The 15,388-nt window shown below is 34.0% G+C and overlaps 1 protein-coding gene across 1 annotated transcript; it reads left to right on the top strand.

Annotated features, from left to right (window-relative positions):
- The first annotated feature begins 2,250 nt into the window (after positions 1-2,250).
- Positions 2,251-4,946, top strand: LOC149140325 (alcohol dehydrogenase-like). Its single transcript, XM_089450734.1, has 10 exons — positions 2,251-2,427; positions 2,607-2,743; positions 2,900-2,946; positions 3,093-3,418; positions 3,629-3,711; positions 3,824-3,899; positions 4,010-4,071; positions 4,225-4,320; positions 4,423-4,584; positions 4,764-4,946. Exons 1-10 carry the CDS (start codon positions 2,301-2,303, stop codon positions 4,881-4,883), a joined length of 1,236 nt encoding a protein of 411 aa, XP_089306860.1. The 5' UTR covers positions 2,251-2,300; the 3' UTR covers positions 4,884-4,946.
- Positions 4,947-15,388: the final 10,442 nt, after the last annotated feature.

The following is a 15,388-nucleotide window of genomic DNA, read 5'->3' as shown; positions in this document are numbered from 1 at the left end:
TAACAATCACATCTGAAATCTGAAAGCTTGAAGATATCCATATACACACATATCCTCCAATATGAGATGTAGCATTCTTGCTTGGTCACTTCAGATATTTTCACAAAATCTTTGATTGCGTTTCCAATACTTTTTAAAATTTTCTCCCAAAATTCTTTTGGCGGAGGAAATATGCAAACTCAAATTAGGGCTACTAGGAATTTTTCCTTTTTTGGATTGCACCTTTCTTGCTAGAATTTCATGAATAACCTTGCAATATTGGAAAAATGTAGGTCATTCTCAAACACCTTGTTTTTGTCTCTAAATTTGCAAAAATCACTGTAAAGAAACCCTTTGCACCTGGCTCGAGATCAATGTGCCCCTTTAACTACCATTTTTGTTGGATCTATCCAACCAATGCTCTCTCCATTAGCCAAATGTTGATGAACTTGCATATTAAAGCATGATCCTTCATATGTTGGATGTAGCTCTCAATTTTGTTTGATTTTATTTCATATTTGAAATTTTGACTGCCTTAAGGAGGCATTTACCTTTTGTCAATTCACCCCTAGTGGAGGATCATCTTTATTTTTGTCCACAGGACTTGGGCACGGAGTCAATTGAATCATAACATCCATCCCTCGTGACCACATTCTTGAAGGAGGGGTTTCCGCTTCTTTCAAGGTGATTGCCATGGCTACTTTCACAATGCGCCACATAGGTTAAGTACTAGTTATTAAGATAATTTTAGTTAGTGAATATTAATTTTGAATAATTTTATTTTTTCCAAATTTATAATAAAAATTATTATTTATATAGATTAATTTTAAAATATATAATATTAGGAGGAAAAATTAAATAATTTTAATATTTTTAAAATAAATTTGATATATATATATATATATATATATTCATTTAAGTGATTGGAATTTCTATAATAAAATTTTGTATGGATGTTTTGATAAATTTTAAGAAAAGTTGAACTATTAAAAATTAAAATAAAATTTTATAGGATTGAAAAAGATAAATTAATAAAATAAAATGAATTCATTCACCTTTTAATTTATTTAGTTTTAAAATTGTTTAAAAGTTAATTTTAAAAGTAAATGAGATTTTCATTTAGTTAATGAATTTTTTTATAATAAAATATTTTTTAAGCTAAATGGTAAATCTTTCTATTTCTATAATAAAATATTATGTTTAAAATTTTAATATATTTAAAAAAATCAAAGTATTAAAATTAAAAATAAAATAAAATAAAGTAAAATTTTATTCAATTGAATTTATAGGTATAATTTTTTGAGAGGAGTTTTGTTAAGACACTCTATTGCGAAAAGGTTATAAGTTTGAAATTTATAAAAATTTAGCCATGGGTTACCATGTACAATTTCTAGATGATTTTGACTATTTAAATACTTCTAAATTGTATATTCAAATTCTAAAAAGTTATAGGTTTGAAATTTATAAAATTTAACCATGTATTAGAGTCCAGTCTAAACCAGGTACAATCTCTAGATGATTTTGACTATTTAAATACTTTTATAATTTTGATTATTTAAATATTTCTAAATTATATCTATTCAAATCATAAATTAATCATGCTAATCATCTTAAAAATAATATATATTAACCTAAAAAATTCAATTAAAGAAAGATCAATTTATTTAATTTAATTTTATTAAATTGGTAAAGCAATTGTACGATATTGTTAGAATTTAGAACCGAATGATAACGAATGCATAGCATCGGGCTTCAATCTCATAAAAAGTGTTGAAAATAAAAGTCGCCCTTATTAAATTATCTTTTAATAGAAAATTTGATAAATCACACATCTTACGCGGAGGAGGTCAGACGGGCTGCCCCTGTATATCTGAACCCACGGTATCTGCCCACAAACAACGGTTTTGAACCCGAGTAGGACCCCATAATGGTCAACTAACAACAGCGGTTCAGCCAAACCTGGTGCGCTGAAACCATCAAATGTTAAAAAGGAGACTTTTAATTTTAACCTCGCAGCTCCCGCTCCCGCGCTCTTGGACAATCTGTAAAGTAGTTATGACGCTTTGTTGGCAAAACGAAGTCTCGAATTCCAAACATATTGCATCTAACCTTGGCCAGCCGCCAGTATTAAGGTAAATAGGGTGGTTTCTACATAATCCATGGCCTCAACAAATCAAATTCATGTGCGGAATGAGATGGAAGCCTCGTGTTCAATTAAATAAATGAATATCACAGCTGGATGCCCACTAATGCCAAAGTATTCACCCGCAATCGATTGTCGGTGTTTCAAAGGGAAGTAGGAATATAAATTCAGGAAGCCTATGTGTCTGCAACACCAATGCGAAAGTTTGTTTGTTCACCATCATACTACGATTGCAAAAGAAAATACCATCTGCGCAGAAAGGAAAATGGCGAGCTCTACTGCAGGCCAGGTTATCAAATGCAAAGGTAATACTTCAGTTCAGTGCAAGGAGTCATGGCCACATTCTATTTCTTTCATGTATATCATTTCTGGGCAAAATTGATTTTCAGCGTTAAGCTGGATTTATGCAAACTGTATGTGTGCTTCTTGAAATCTGATATATTTTGAAATCTGATATATTTTGATATTTGTACTTTTGTTGCAGCTGCTGTTGCATGGGCAGCAGGAGAGCCTCTGAAGATTGAAGAAGTGGAGGTGGCTCCCCCACAGGCAATGGAAGTCAGAATCAAAATTCATTATACTGCCTTGTGTCATACAGACCTTTATTTCTGGGAAGCAAAGGTATGCTATGAATAATTATGATTAGAACTAAACTTATTAAACCTAGAGAAGAATTAAAGTTGGATACTGTATAACACACTGACATCTCTTTATACCATTAAATTACTTTAAATATTTATTATAAAAATTTCTTGACGGTTAGTGCTTCCGTTGCAGGGCCAAACTCCTCTCTTTCCCCGCATCTTGGGACATGAAGCAGCTGGGTATACACTCTGTTCTTGTCCATAAATCGATAATTCAAAAAAGTTAATTAGGCATACTAGCAGGCACATAGAATTTCAAAAAGGGCAAAAGGGACAGTAATTTTCTTGTGATTTATTGGTCACTAACCTATGGTTGGTTGACACAGAGTTGTTGAGAGTGTTGGAGAAGGGGTGACTGACCTCAAGGAGGGTGACACTGTGCTTCCCGTATTTACTGGAGAATGTGGAGAATGCAGACACTGCAAGTCAGAGGAGAGCAACATGTGTGATCTTTTAAGAATTAATACTGACAGAGGGGTTATGATAAGTGATGGGAAGTCGAGGTTTTCAATCAATGGGAAACCCATTTACCACTTCGTTGGTACATCGACTTTCAGCGAGTATACAGTTACGCATGTTGGCTCCCTTGCCAAAATTAATCCGGAGGCTCCTCTGGACAAAGTCTGTATTCTGAGTTGTGGGGTCTCAACAGGTAAATTATTTTCTGGGGTTTTCGAAACTTAATTCGCTGATGATTGTGAAAGATCACAATGATATAATTGAATTAGTTTACATTGTTTATTGATTTATAAAGTGGGTGATTGAATTCTTAGAGTTCTGCTTGCTGGACTGTGATTAAAATCACCATGATCGTTTCCTTGATTGGAATTCCTATTCAAAATTCATTTTATTGTGAATGCAGGGATGGGGGCGACTTTGAATGTAGCCAAACCCAAGAAGGGTTCGTCAGTAGCAATATTTGGCCTTGGGGGTGTTGGGCTTGCCGTAAGTAAAATTCAGCTTCATTTCTGAATTTTTCTTTTTATGGGATCAATATGATGAGTTTACTGTTTAATTTTCTGTTAGACATCTGACCTGGGCTTAACTACGCACGCAGGCCGCTGAAGGGGCAAGAATTGCAGGAGCTTCTCGAATAATTGGAATCGATTTAAACAGTGACAGATTTGAAAAAGGTTGTAAAATGCCCATTTCCATTTTTTGTTAATCACTGTATGTATGTTGACTCAAGAATTTCCTTTCTATTTCGTTGTCTGAATCGTTTTTGTTATCTGTCCTCTTTCAGCAAAGCTCTTTGGTGTAACGGAATTTATAAACCCACTGGACTACAAGAAGCCTATTCAAGAGGTTGGTTGAGCTGCCTACAATGATTTCAACTTCTCTTTTCCTTTGTTGGTGCTCGATAGATCTGTAAAAGAATTTATGTTAAAGCTCAATTCAGTTTTGTGTTGTATTCGGAGAAATGTTTTAAATTAAAACTAAATTCTGGGAGCTTATCAGGTTATTGCCGAGAAAACTGATGGAGGGGTGGACTACAGCATCGAGTGCACAGGGAATGTCAAGGCCATGATTCAAGCCTTCGAATCCTGCCATGATGTATTTACTCTGCCTTCCCTTCCCTTTCTTCTGAAATTGTAAATATACGCTCAGTTATAACTACTATGCATATACTGATCAAATGGTTATGTGTTTGTTCAGGGTTGGGGTGTAGCCGTTTTAGTGGGTGTCCCTCATTCAGACGCAGTCTTTGCAACCAGCCCTGTGAATTTTCTGAACGAAAGGACATTGAAAGGAACTTTCTTTGGAAACTATAAGCCCCGTACCGATTTGCCAGGCCTTGTAGAATTGTATATGGATAAGGTAGGACTTTCTTTCATTTGTTATTCTATGAAGATTCATTCATTTGCTTAGATTTTAGGATAGAAATGGCTCTCTCAGGCGCCATGCCTGCTGCTTTCCTTTCCTTTCCTGGCAAAAATCACTACTATTTGATCTCCATGTAATTAGTCTTTCAAGCTAACTTCTTTATTATTTTGCAGAAGCTTGAATTGGAGAAATTTATCACACATGAGGTTTCATTCGCCGATATCAACAAGGCATTTGATTACATGATTAAAGGCGAGAGTCTGAGATGTGTGATAAACGTGATTGGCAATTAAACTATCGGGAGGAAGTCAACAGTAATATCTCAAGTTTTCCTAAGTTTCTTACAGATTTTGTGGTGGATGGCATGTTTGAAGTTAAATTCCTTGACAGATAGAGGTTCCCTGAATTCAATACATGAAAGGGTTTGGAGAAATACGTTAGAATTTTAGTATTGTAAAAATTGTTACAATTTTGAATTTTAAAACTTTTGAACTTTGAACAAGCGTTATTGTTACGAAGAATCTACGTGGAAATTGTCTGATCTTGAATAATTAACATGGTTATAACGAATTAATCGGTGCAAATTTTGGAGATTGTTATAAAAAATTTATAGTGAAAGTCTGAATGGATGTGGAAATTTGAAAAATGTCGTTAAGTCAAAGTTGGAATTATGATTAACACATATGGTTACGAAAAACCAAAATTGGTTTTGTGAAAATTTGGAAGTGTTTTTATAGGAAATCAAAGTCAAAATCTTTGTAATAATGTATTCTCATATCTATCAATTCCACATATAACATCAAAAATTTATTTTCAAAGAAATTTAGTTCATTGTCTTTCCCAAATGTGCTTTCTATTCTTTTGAATATGTGTGATTAACCTGATTGGCAATTAAATGATAGGGAGGAAGTCAATAGTAATATTTTAAGTTTTCTGAAGTTTCTTAATGATATTTGTGTTGGATCGTTATGATGGCAACTTGTAATTAAATTCTTTGAGATTAGAGTTTCTTTTGCATTCAAGACATAAAAGGGTCTGGAGCAGTATGTTACAATTTTAGTACCGGGAAAACTGTTATAATTTTGAATTTTAAAATTTTGAAGAATGTTTATCGTTAGAATCTATAATGGAATTTTGTATGGAATTTTGTCATCTTTGAATAATTAATATGCTTAACTTTTATAAGGAATTCAATCCTTGAAAATTTAGAAATCTGTCATTAGTAAACAAAAATGAAGTCAAAGTTCGAATGGATTTGTGAAAATTCGAAACGTCAAAGTTTGAAATGGATTTGTGAAATTTGAAAAAATGATCTAATGAAAATAAAATAAAAAAATACTAATTTTTATAAGGAATTCAATCCTTGAAAATTTAGAAACCTGTGCTTAGTTAAAAAATGAAGTCAAAGTTGGAATTGATTTGTGAAAATTTCAACAGTCAAAGTTGAAATGTCAAAGTTGGAATTGATTTGTGAAAATTTCAACAGTCAGTTGAAATGGATTTGTGAAATTTGAAAAAATGTTCTTATGTAAATAAAGTCAAGAGTTATGATTATAAACAACTCTTATGAAAAATCAAACTTGGCTCTGAAAATTTGGAAAAATGTTTTGTTGAGAAATCAAAGTCAAAATCCTTTTGGGGATCTCTTCTCATACCTATCAGTTACACATCAAATATCAAAACTTCATTTAAAAAAACCTTTGATTCATCGTCTTTCCCACATGTGCTCCATGTTCTTTTGAATATGTTGGGTTGCAATATTTCAACCCTCCGGACTTTTCAGACTCTGTAATTGTGTTTCACATTTCACTCTAGGATTAAATTCGGCAGCGTTCTCTGGATTCGGATCTTGAAATCACGTGTGTGGGTTTTTGAATTTAACGTTGGACTATTCAAATTTGCTCCCTTATGTAAAAAATATCTTCAGAATGCTTGGATGGGGTAGGTTTTCTTGGTCTTTGAAGTAGCATTCACCACTATAAAGCATATCATAGTTGGATGATTTTTTTTAGTTACAAATATGACATTGGAACCCTGAAGTGGTCATTTATCACTGGATTTATGCACACTAGTTTTAGGTATTAAAATCCAGGAGCTTAGATTGTTTTGGAAGAAAATATTACGGATAGAAGATATTGGGTGAATCGCTTAGTAAAAATCGCTAAATTTATCTGTGACCACATGGAAACCTGTTGTTTACTTGAGCTTTATGTTTCAAGAAAAATACACATTCAAATTTAAGCAAATGCGGTTGTCTGGATCAAAGTTGGGATGCTTCTTGAAATCAAAGATATAGTAGATTCTTCTGTAAATAAACTCTCAGTCCTATCTATGTATCCCTAAAAAAGTCTATTTTTGCTTGTACCTCTCATCGGCCATTAGGGGAAGCAAAGGATAGGCACAAACTAAAAGCCTTGTAATGCATGCATAAACTTTATTAGATCCACAAATCATCTTTGTGAAAATTAAACTTCTCTCTCACCAAGTGGTTAATTCATTAATCACCACTTTCCCTACTTCACAGATCAAATCTGCAATATCCCTTTTTATGTTGTTTCAAATATATTACAATTATGTTATTGGTTCTTAACTGAAACTTGATTTATTTTGTTACCGGGGAATAGCCCTTGATATGTTGCAATGATGTTTGTTAATCTTCTCAACGAAATCAATTCCTTGGTTGCATAAGTAGAGATACTCTACTTCAATAATTAGATGTTGGGCTGCTTAGTTGCTCACGAAATTATTCCTCTTGTTAATTTATAAAATTAATGTATTAAACCTCCGAAACCAAATCATTTTTTTGATTGCATTGCAGTGTGAGACACTCTACTGCAATAATTAAATGCTTGGTTGTTTAGTTGTTCAAGGTTTTCTTCCTCAAGTCAGTTTGAAACATTAATTCGACCTCGTTCTTTCATCATCCACCTCCATTGTTCGATCTCCATCACAAAATCCTACTGAATTTCATGTATATTTTCCAATCAAATGTAATGTCCATGTTTTAGGAAGTGCTACATGGGGTTGTGATCCTCACCATTTCAAGATGAAAAAAATCTAGGTCAAAGGTTTCACATTGTCTCTTAAAAAGAAAAACTTACCAAAATGCAGTGTGAAATGTTTCCCATCGGGGCACTCTACTTGAAAGTGTAAATGTAAGATGTGTCTCAACATATCCCTTGGATGCATTTTTGAGTTGTCGCATTTCCATACTCTAGAAACTTGGTGGGCTACCCTAAAGATATCTTAAAACTTTCTTTGTTGATTGCTAATGTTGTAAATTTGGACCTAAAGCAAATTGGCTCGATCAAATTAAACAAAAGTGATGTGTAGTCTTCTACATAATATAATGTACATCTTGATGGAATTTGCATTTATAAATAACATTTTTTCATTGCTTGCAATTTGACCTACATCTTTGGACTCATGTCTTTAAATAGTTGACCATATAAATTTTAGTTATGATGTTGGATTTCAACTTTTAATATTGGCAAATGTTTGCAACAAAAAAAAACAATTGCATCATTTCTAGAATTTAGAAGTTCTAACACATATACTTGAAGTAAGTATTTAATTCAATAGGTGAATTCTCTCAAATACTTGTCCCTTCAAGTACCCATTAATCCTTTGGCAGCATGCTTTGGAAGACTGCTTTAAACCACACAAATCCTCCAATAACCTGCAAAACAAATGTTGTATTATGGATTTCATATGCTTTAGCCCAAAACATGTATGACTGGCATGCCTAACCTGTGGCTTGAGTAACTACGACCCAAGGGCATAAAGATGTCAAAACTCCTTGGGGATCACATCCAGCTTGAGCCACACCAACCCTTAGCATGGTTGGATTTTTTCCCACAGAGTTTTGAACTGGTGACCTTCACATCACGGAGTACCTTAACAGAACACCTTGTCACCATCTGCTCTATGTTTGGTGGGCGCATTTACATAAAATTGATACTCATGTATACCATTTAATTTAGTAAGGATGAGCACACCTTAATTGATGACATTTGCACCACTGGTGAATTTTTTTTGGTAGTTGACTCCTTTAGCCTAAGCATATTGTTTTCCACAAAGTGTGCTACATACGAAATAATTGACCCATTCTACTTATAGTTTATCTTGATGAGCTCCTTTCATCCAATTGTTTTCTTTTAAGAAGCAATTCTACAAGTCCTAAAGTTAATTTTCTAAACAATGATTCAAATTTTTTATACATGCCATTGTTCCAATTTTGTATCATCACTCTTAAGGGATTTTTTTAGTAATGAACTCCAAAAAGATGCTTGACATTATAGAAAAATCATGGAATCATTGTGATGGTATTTGCAATCTATTTTATTTATTGGTTATTCACTATCAATATTATCCAATTCCTTAGTGCTCAAAAGCCCTAGTTGTAACTCCTCTCCACCTTAGAATATCCTCTTTATCTATAGGTTCCTCCACTTGAGGCTCATATGGGATTTGACTCCCCATACAACATTGATGGTTTCAAAAGAATTAACACCAATGCTATCACCCCTAAAGTCCAATATTTGCATTGGTTTCTTAATGGCACTCTCAATGTTACATCTCCCATTGTTTTAAACAATATCCCTACTTTTGACAAGCTTCTTGTTTATAAGATTTTAGACTTCATATACTTAAATAACCATCATATTTGACCATAAATCCACTTCATACTTTTTCACCCAATGCCTTTGCTTCTCATATCGTGCATGGACATAAACATGGTGGCCAAACACCTTCACACATAGATTGCTTGGCCTCCTCCCATTCCATGCCTCATAGGGATACATAGATGGTAGGTTTGCAATAGGAAACTCATCTTGAAGGCATACCACTATTGTGGCTACCTCAACACAAAATAGATTTGGAAAAACAATATTCCACAACACACATTGAGTATTCTCCATGAGATACCCTATTCTTCTTCTTAACAACATATTCGATTATAAAGTATAGGGCATGGTATGTGAAAAAATAGGGTGTATCCACATTGGTCAAATGCCTTAAGTAACCCATTCACACAAAGAACAAAGATCAATGCACTAATATTTACATGGCTAAAACCCTAAAAGAGGCAAACAAACCACAACCCTAACCAACAAAGTCACTTGAGAAAATATATTAATGTAAAAACAAAATTCTTATATGAACATGCCTCAACAGTCAATCATCAACAAATGGTCCCTCCTACTATTGATATAGAGATCATAGACCAATTGGGTATTAAATCCTGGGTCAAGTGCCATTAGTATTGAGGAGAGTTATTAGATCAGTTTATTTTTCTAACATAACCATCCACTACATTAGTTACTTACAAAAGAACACTAAACAAGTACACTTTACTTAAGGACACAATGTTGAAATTAACTAACTTCTAAGTGTTTAAATATCCTAACTTCTAATATTCCTCCTCTGCTACAACAAAAAGATAATAAACTTGAGAGTAAACCTTGTGCCTACATATTTAATGATAACCTAAAGTTGTGCAAGAAGTCATACATTTAATATACAATCCATTTTGGATGACAACAATTTCATGAAATGCTATGCAAATTCCATCCATCCCTATTCCAACATCCATAGTTTCTATTGCTAACTAAAAGTCTGGTAGGTGACAAAACTTACATGAAGTTGTTAAAGGGATGAAAATTAACCAACTTCTCTATATGGATATTGATGAATTCACAGTTTTTGGTGGGTCTTTTTGTTTCACTATGATTCCCTTGTCCACCAAAAATTAATGATACCAAATTTATGGTTCTCAAGTTTTAAGTAACTATTTTCTGCACTTCGTAAAAAACAAGTAGTTGTATTTTCTACATTTTGTAAAAATAGGTTTTCTACACTTATTAAAAATCTAGTGGTGAGTTGTATTACAATGTGGCAAACGGATTGTAGTTATCTCTATTCCTTGAGTGTAGCTCTTTTATGTGCTATACATCATATTTAGAAGGTTGTAATGAATAAAACTCTAGTATGTCAATCTAATCATCAAAGGACATTGCTTTGTTCATTTCTTCTAACACACATTATAATTCCCCTTCATTAAACTAATTTTCCATCTAGCTTTGTGACACTTTCTCTATGCTTTCACTTGGAGAATTGCATGCACCTTCATTTCTTACCAACTGAGCTGAAGAGTCATTAGAAATTCATTTATCTCTAGATATGTAAATAAATGAATAGTTGTCATCCTCATATATTTCAAAATTAAGTCGAGTACTTTCATTTCATATGGTAGGATTGGGAAAATGTAGCATTCAACCTATTTTTTTTATTGGGAACTATCTGCATCTATATGCACCATAAGAGGCATGTTGGGTAATCCTTTCGCCAAGGATTATAGTGTTGGTAAACATTTATTAATGTTAGTGGGTAAATTGTATGATTTCTTGCTGATATAATTCAATTACATTCAAAATATGTCACGAGATCTTTCACCATCTTCGAACATAATTCATGTTAATAATTTCAAGACATGATAATGCATAAAATCATATGATATCACACAAGATTTGGATCATGTACCACTAGAATCTTTATCCTTTGTGCATATTGGTGATTTCTTTGACATTTGAGTTGATCACTTCTTCATGACACCTTGGTTGGTCTTCTCAATATGTGATAGCTATTGAAGCATCTAGAATATGTTCCATGTGTTAGATTCTTTCTTTGCACCACCATGAGAATCATCAATGGTTATAAGTTTCTAAATTTCCTATAACAAGCAATTTTTAATACTATTTACTTTGACCATTTTTTAATGACATCAATGCATGATATTTCTAACATTTTACCAATGTTAGAGCATCCCCTTGATACTTTGAACACCTTCTAATCATCACATTTGATTCATGATTTTCACTACTAGGAAATTCAACAACTAGTTATAGGATTTTGAACATCCTATAATGTAACAACCTTGGGTTAAATTTTCATGTAATAAAGGATAATAAAGGAAAAATAAGACCAAGGTCACGGGACACATATTCCAAGATGGGGAAAGCACTATAGTGGGCATCACGTTTGGTCTAATAATGGTTATGGAAATTGGCAAAGACAAAGAGGCAATAATTGACATTTATTTATGAAAATAAAGGATAATAGGAGAAAAGGAAGGTGAAGGGACACAAATTTGCATGCTAAGGAAATTAGAGGAAAAATGAAGAAAAAGGAGACATCAATAATAAAAAGGCATCAAAGGGTTAGTTCAAAACTTTTATCAGTTCAGTTTGGCTCTATCCTTTCATTCTCTCTCATACACTCTTACACAATTAGAGCATTCTTGGATCATTTTGGCATTCTCTTGGATTTGTAGAAAGGAAAGCGAAGGAAAGCAAGGAGAAGGGTGGATCAACAACTTTAGCAAGAAGATCTTGCAAGTAACAAGTTTCATGTGTGATTTCCTAGCTCAGGTGTGAATGCATGGTACATGGATTTGTTTATTTGGTTTATTTGTTGTCATTGGCACGGGTTTTTTCTGGTTTGACAGTGGTTCCTGGATAGCCATGAAATGATGGGATTCATTCTTAGTTGAGCTTAGGATTGTCCAAATGTTTTGGAACAAGGTGAGGTGGTCTTAGGAAAATTCCCAAGGGTTGGGGGTGGACATGGTATTTTATGGGAAGCCCTCGATAGGTGGGTGGAGGCAGGAAAATTCCTCAAGGTATAAAGAATAAATTTTGAGGCATCCAAGATTGGTTTGATTTTGTGATCTTGGGACCATTTTAGGTGAGATAATGGTAGCTTGAGGATGGAGGTGGTTTAACCTCTAGATTCCCTGTTTGATTTTTTATTGGTTTATCCCATGAGATCCCATATTCATGCTTGGCACAAGGGTGACTAGCTGAAAGAAATATTTGGTTCATTCCAATGTATGTTCAAGTGGTACGTGGAAGTCTCTAACTTGTTTGGCTTTTGTATATGTTAATAAGAGTTATTTTCGTATTGTTATCTACGAGAACTTGTACTTGTTATTATGTTGATTTGATGGTTGATTTGTCATGTTTAATATTGTTGTTATTTGTTGGTTATAAGCACGATTCTATGATGTGCTCTAGCTATGAATCTTGTTCATGATTTGATAAGTATTTGAATGGTTGATGAATGCATGGGCTAACAAGTGTTGTTGCAACTAATTGAGATGGAATTAGACCTTCTTAGTGATTCTCAGATGAAGTTCATAGATTTAAGATTATATATGCATTCATGTCCTATAACTTATATGTTTACCATATGTTTGACAAAATGTGTATCATGTTCTAGGCAATCTAGGTCAAGTTTTGGCTTCAAGTTTGAATGTTTGGCATTATCGTCATGATAATTATGATTTAGGAAAGTTACAGGAAGTTATGGGTAGTGGTTTGGAGGCTAGCCTAAAAAATTGGCTCAAATCTTGGAATTGTTGGCAGAAAACTGGAGGATTCAGGTCATAACCACATGGAAGAAGGCTTGTGCGTGGGATTGGGGCCTCATAAGCACACTTTTTCCTTGTGTGTGTGGTTGGGGTGTTAGGTCAGTGAAAAAGGATTCCAAGTTAGGATTTAATCACCTGGGGTGGTTGTTCAGCTCTCGCGTGATGTTTAGTCCCTGTAGGATGTCAGTAAGGTTTCAGATTTTAGGCCCCACTTCCTTAATTGGAACTGTTGAAAAATCTAGGGCAAACAAAATTAAAGTGATTCTTCTTAACATGATAACAATTTGTGAAGTGTTTTTATACTTTATCTTAGCTTAATCTTCTTTGAATTATTATTGTGTGTGTGTTTATTTCATCAAACTGCTACCAAAAACAAAAGAGACAAGAACAAAAGATGTTTGGCATTATGCCAAGGCCAAAACCTCTCCCTCTTGGAGAGGAAAACCCGCAAAAAAATATTCTTATAGAGATTTCAATTGACAAATACCAAGACCATGACCCTTGACACATTCTACCTCTCCAAGACCAAGACATCAATCCTCTGCTCTATCACTACTGAGATCATCCTCATTGCTACACCATTGAAGTCATCACTACAACATCACTGAGATCTTCATTACTGCTTCTTCATCACATCATTGAGATCTCTTAAATTCATTGAGATATTTACTGTGACCTTGATTCTATGTCTTCATTATGACAATCATCATGATGACTGTTGCACCATGTCTCCATCTGCATTTGGATCATCATTGTACCCTTTGATAAGATCATCGTCATGTTGAGTGTGTTTTATGATAAATATGCTGAGACTGATATTGCAACTATAGGATCATTGTGATCTCTCTTAAGTTGAGACAATGAGACTTGAGATTATGCAAAGACAATAAGGGTTTCAAGGTTCTTTCCATCACATACATACATTGATTGCTATAAGGTAGGTCTATCGAGATTGTGATACTAAGATCCTTACCTTCCAGTTAGGCCGAGATTGTAATCATTACTGATTCTCATTATGATGAGAGTGTTACCTTCTTTCACTGTCATTACTGCTTCTCATGATTCTGAGACTGATCATCTTTGTTACTGTTGTTACTGCAGCTCTTTTTTATGCCAAGACTATACCTCTATGGTACTATCCGAAAGAGTAGAGACATCTAGGATTAGCGAAGTCCTGAGACCATTTTTATGTCGATACTGTCTTACTGTTCTTTCCATCCGATGTCCTTTCTGCTCCTTCTATCCCTCAAGATCTAGCCTGCCTGTACCTTATAGCCATCCGAGGTGCAATCAAGCCCTTTAACCAATTATCTTCTCATAATGCGTATATGCTCCTTTATACATGCAAAATTTCAGAGAGAAAACGAGTTTTGTACCTTGGATTTGCGAATATCCTAGATGGGTATTTATAGTGGTTTGTGCTCCAAAAATGAGCCGACTTGAACTTGTGAACCGACATGTCTTTTATCCAAGCTGACATGTCATTTAATTATGTATTTAATTCATTTTGGAGCCAACATGATATCCTTCTTAACGTTTTTCTTACAATCTTCTTGTGCTTGCTAATGGAGGATTGATCTTGGTGGTGGAAGGTTGCTTTGACTTGAATACATTTTACATAGGCTCTTAAAGAGCTCCTTCATACATGACTTGACTCTTTGACTTTATTAATAAATCCTAAAGACATCAAGAAGAAGTCTTTTACCTAATGACACTTCTTGCTCATGAAACCCATGTAGCAAGGCATACAAAAATAATTTATTCTCTTTTATTACATCATTTACAAAGATCATGTCATTATGAAGACTGAACCTAGTTACACTTTCTTCAACACTCCCTCTTAACTAGGGAGGTATTCATAATGGTACTCAGTCATTCTCAATCTAAATAATTTCCCATAAAAAGAAACAGATTTGCAATCCATTTGTTATAGCATCATTTCAACCAACATTGTTTCATATAGCAAGGCCTTGAATAAAAACTCTATATCTCACTTAGATCAAAGCACAAAATGTTGGCGAGACGAATGACTAATAGACGCGCATCATCATTGTCTCTCTTAGGGTCATACCCAGCGGGGTGTTCTCTAAGTATGCCCTACTAGGACTATTCTCATCTTGGGTTCCCAACCCTCAAGAATATTAGTCCTCTTACCTACTCTTGTCTTGGATGCCCTACCACATCCTCAAAGAGTGTCAGATGCTAGATGATTACACAATCCTCCATTATTTCTTCCAAACTGAAGACAAGAATGTCGTGTTTAACTATCCCTCTTAACCAGGGATGAGTTCCAAGTTTTCCTTCACTCAGAAACTTACTTGAGTTCCTTTACTTGTAGGAACATCCTAGAGCTCCCTCTTAAACAGG

This window comes from Pinus tabuliformis, chromosome X (genome assembly GCF_031772625.1).
Source record: "Pinus tabuliformis cultivar Carrire ecotype Pingquan chromosome X, CPIR1, whole genome shotgun sequence".
Classification (NCBI taxonomy): Eukaryota; Viridiplantae; Streptophyta; class Pinopsida; order Pinales; family Pinaceae; genus Pinus; species Pinus tabuliformis.
This window is presented reverse-complemented; position numbering and strand designations above follow the sequence as displayed.